Source organism: Neopelma chrysocephalum, unplaced genomic scaffold (genome assembly GCF_003984885.1).
Source record: "Neopelma chrysocephalum unplaced genomic scaffold, ASM398488v2 Primary Assembly neopelma1_92587, whole genome shotgun sequence".
NCBI lineage: Eukaryota > Metazoa > Chordata > Aves > Passeriformes > Pipridae > Neopelma > Neopelma chrysocephalum.
In genome coordinates this window covers 2,150-5,080 of record NW_020921325.1, presented here as the reverse complement: position 1 = coordinate 5,080, position 2,931 = coordinate 2,150, and the positions used below count along the sequence as shown (strand labels likewise).

Sequence of the window (2,931 nt, the reverse complement as noted above, 5' to 3'; positions counted from 1 at the left end):
AGGCGGGGCAGTGCCCACTCCCGCCGGCCGCCCTCACAAGGCCCAGGCCGCCTCCTTCCCACCAGGCCCAGCAGGGCCGCCCTCACACCTGCCCCGCCCTGCCATGTCCCGCCCGGCCCCACCCTGCACCGTGGCCTCTGTCACAGCCCACGCTGACGTGCTGAGCCTTCCACCAGCCATTGTGACGCCACAGGCGCCAGTCGGGCACGGCTTTGTTGGTGCCCGCAGCCGGCGCTCAGAGCTGCTGTAGCCTCTCGGGGAGCAGCAGCACATCCCGCTCGGGGAGCGTTGCGCGCCTGGATCGCCGTCTTGGCAGCTGCAGGCCACGATCACTGCGCAGGGCGACCTCGTCCGCCTTGTGCTTCATACCCTGTGCCCGTCCCTATTCTCGTCCTTGTCCCCTTTGTCACCCTCCCCTAAACCTCGCCCTCGTCCCGTTCCTCATCCCCACTTGGCACCCGGCAGCCCGCCGGGGGCTTCTTGCCCTTCCTGCTGCTGGGAGCTGCAAGCAGGGCCATGCCGTGGCTTCTGAGCAAGAAGCGATGGCAGTCGCCATCCAGCAGCACCAGTGGGCAGCCCTGGGCTGCCACCAGCTCCAGCAGCACCTCCCAGCTCCGGGAGCAGGGGCTGGGCAGGCTGCACCGCGCGGCCGCCTGCGGCGACCTGGGCTGGCTGAGGCGCTGGCGCTGGTACGTGAAGGTAGTCGGCATCGACAGGCCAGACCAGGAGATGCGGTGAGTTCTGGGCCACGCTGATGGCACCCCTTGGCTGCTCCTGAGCCAGGCTGCAGTAGTCCTGGGCAGCCCTCTCTTAAGGACAAGGCTTGAAAAGGGAGATTTGCCCTGTCAGCTGGGAGAGGGAACTCTGGAGCTTTTCACTGCTTGGAGCTGCCGGCCGGGCTCCAGCGCTGTTGGAAACGCGTGTTGCCCACCTGCCGCTTGGCCGTGGTCTCTCTGCAGGGCTGTTCTGCAGCTGCTCAGCCCTCACCTCTTCTCTTCTGCCCTCTGGCTGATCAGGGCAGGGTTGCAGCAGCAGCAGCAGCAGCAGCAGCAGGGAGCAGGAGGAGCAGAGTCTGGGCAGGGTCCCCAGGGTGCTGGGTAGAGACACAGCTTGGGCTCGTCCTTTGTCTGTCTAAGTTAAGAGCGTCTGTTTAATTTTTAGGACACCTCTACATCTGGCTTCGGCCAACGGCCATGCAGATGTCGTCAGATATCTGCTAAGAAAGAACAGCCAGCCCAACCTCGCTGACAACTTCAAGAGGACGGCCCTGATGAAGGTGTGTGGAATGCCTTCTGAGCTTGGAGCTGGGGCTTAGTGAGGGTGTGTTAAAGGGGAGGTGTCTGGCAGGATTCCTTGCACCGCAGGGCCATAGAAACACGCCCATTGCAATGGGCATGGCACAGGCCTCTGTTAGCTGATCTTTGCAGATGGTCTTCTATGGCAGCATTCAGGAGCTGAGGGAGTTGTGACAGAGGGGGATGTAAAAGTTGGAATCTTTCCCTTTTGGTGTGTTGTTCCCAGGCAGTCCAGCAGGAGCAGGAAGAATGTGTTGCTGTTCTGCTGGAACACGGTGCCGACCCGAATCTGGCAGACGCTGATGGCAACACTGCCCTTCACCTGGCTGTCCTCTCTAAAAACACAGCTGTAGCAGGGCTGTTACTGGAGCATCATGCCAAGAGTGATGCTCAGAACCAGGTAACCTTGGCATGTGGCTAAAACTGTTCTTTCCAACAGCTGCACAGCTTGTCTGTGTCTTTCTAATGGGGATTCTTTCTCCTTTTAGTGGGGATTTACCCCCTTCAAACTTGCAGCCTTGCAACAGCATGAGGAGATTCTGGAGTGCCTTGTGAAAAAAGCAGCTGACAGGCATGCTCAAGCCCAGGGGGAAAGGTGAGGGCTTTGTCAAAACAGCACCTGGGTCTTCTGGGTAGTCTGCAAGTGTGACCCAGACGAGGGGTGTGGCAATGAGCTGGGGAAAAGAAGGAGGAGCCCCGTGGAAGCAGTTCCCCGTGGGACTGGTAAATGCAGGTCTGCACTTGGCTGCTCTCGTAGCTTCGGGGCTCTCGTCCTTTGCCCGCTGAGGTCTGCAAGAAAGCCTTGTCTGTGGTGCCCTCCCCCCACACAGAGCCAGAGCCATGGGGAAACTTGCCAGTAGCTCAGCAGCGTGGCTGCTCTGCAGGCCAGGGGGGTTTAAGCCAAGGCAGAGTTGGTGCGTTAAGTGCTCTGAAGGGAAGCGTTGGGGGAAAGAGAAGCAACACTGTCCCAGGGGACACGAGGGGCTCTGGGGGCACAGAAGGAGAAAACTTCCTGCCATGGAGATGGTCAGGCGGTCGAAGGGCTTGCCCTGGGAGTTTGTGCAGCCACATCTGGGGGGACTTTGAAGAGCAGTGCAAGGAGCCCTGAACAGCACGGCCTGAGCTGGTAGCTGAAGCTGCTTTAGGGAGGCCCCTTGTAAGAGAAATTCTCCAGTGCTTCCATGGACTTGGCTTTGCTTTCCCGGAGCTTGTAGGAAAGGGGGGAGGAGCTCTTTTGAGAGCAAGCAGGGAAAAATGATGCAGGATCAGAGATGTTTCTGATGAAATTTTGGATGCTTTAGGACTGCTCTTGTGGTTCCTGGAAGCCATGAGGCTCACCTGGAGGAAGATAATCTGCGCTTGCAGGAGGAGTTGGACAGGGCTGATGTGGAGGTATGGAAAGCCTGTCCCCACAGGGAGAAACCTGGGGGTGCCTGTTGCTTCCTCTCCATCCTGAAAACGGACAAAACAGGATTCATTGTGTTCATTGGGGAGTAGAAGTGAAGCTTTGAAGGGACTTGAAATGCTTGCAGTTCTTTGGGCAGAGGGGATGCACACAGACATGCAGCCCCTGAGTTCTTCAGCAGCAACTGGCTCCTCTCTGGAGAAGCTCCCCTGACAACTGTGGATTCTTACC

At 58.9% G+C, this 2,931-nt stretch overlaps 1 protein-coding gene across 1 annotated transcript in view; it reads left to right on the top strand.

The window, feature by feature from the left end:
• Window positions 1-419: 419 nt before the first annotated feature.
• The window catches only part of LOC113980130 (ankyrin repeat domain-containing protein 26-like), a 4,641-nt gene continuing 2,129 nt past the window's right edge, over window positions 420-2,931 (top strand). The window contains exons 1-5 of the mRNA XM_027707370.1: window positions 420-734; window positions 1,162-1,276; window positions 1,522-1,695; window positions 1,784-1,890; window positions 2,597-2,687. Coding sequence (XP_027563171.1) covers window positions 517-734; window positions 1,162-1,276; window positions 1,522-1,695; window positions 1,784-1,890; window positions 2,597-2,687 — 705 coding nt within the window. The 5' untranslated portion in view covers window positions 420-516. The remainder of the gene's footprint in view (window positions 735-1,161; window positions 1,277-1,521; window positions 1,696-1,783; window positions 1,891-2,596; window positions 2,688-2,931) is intronic.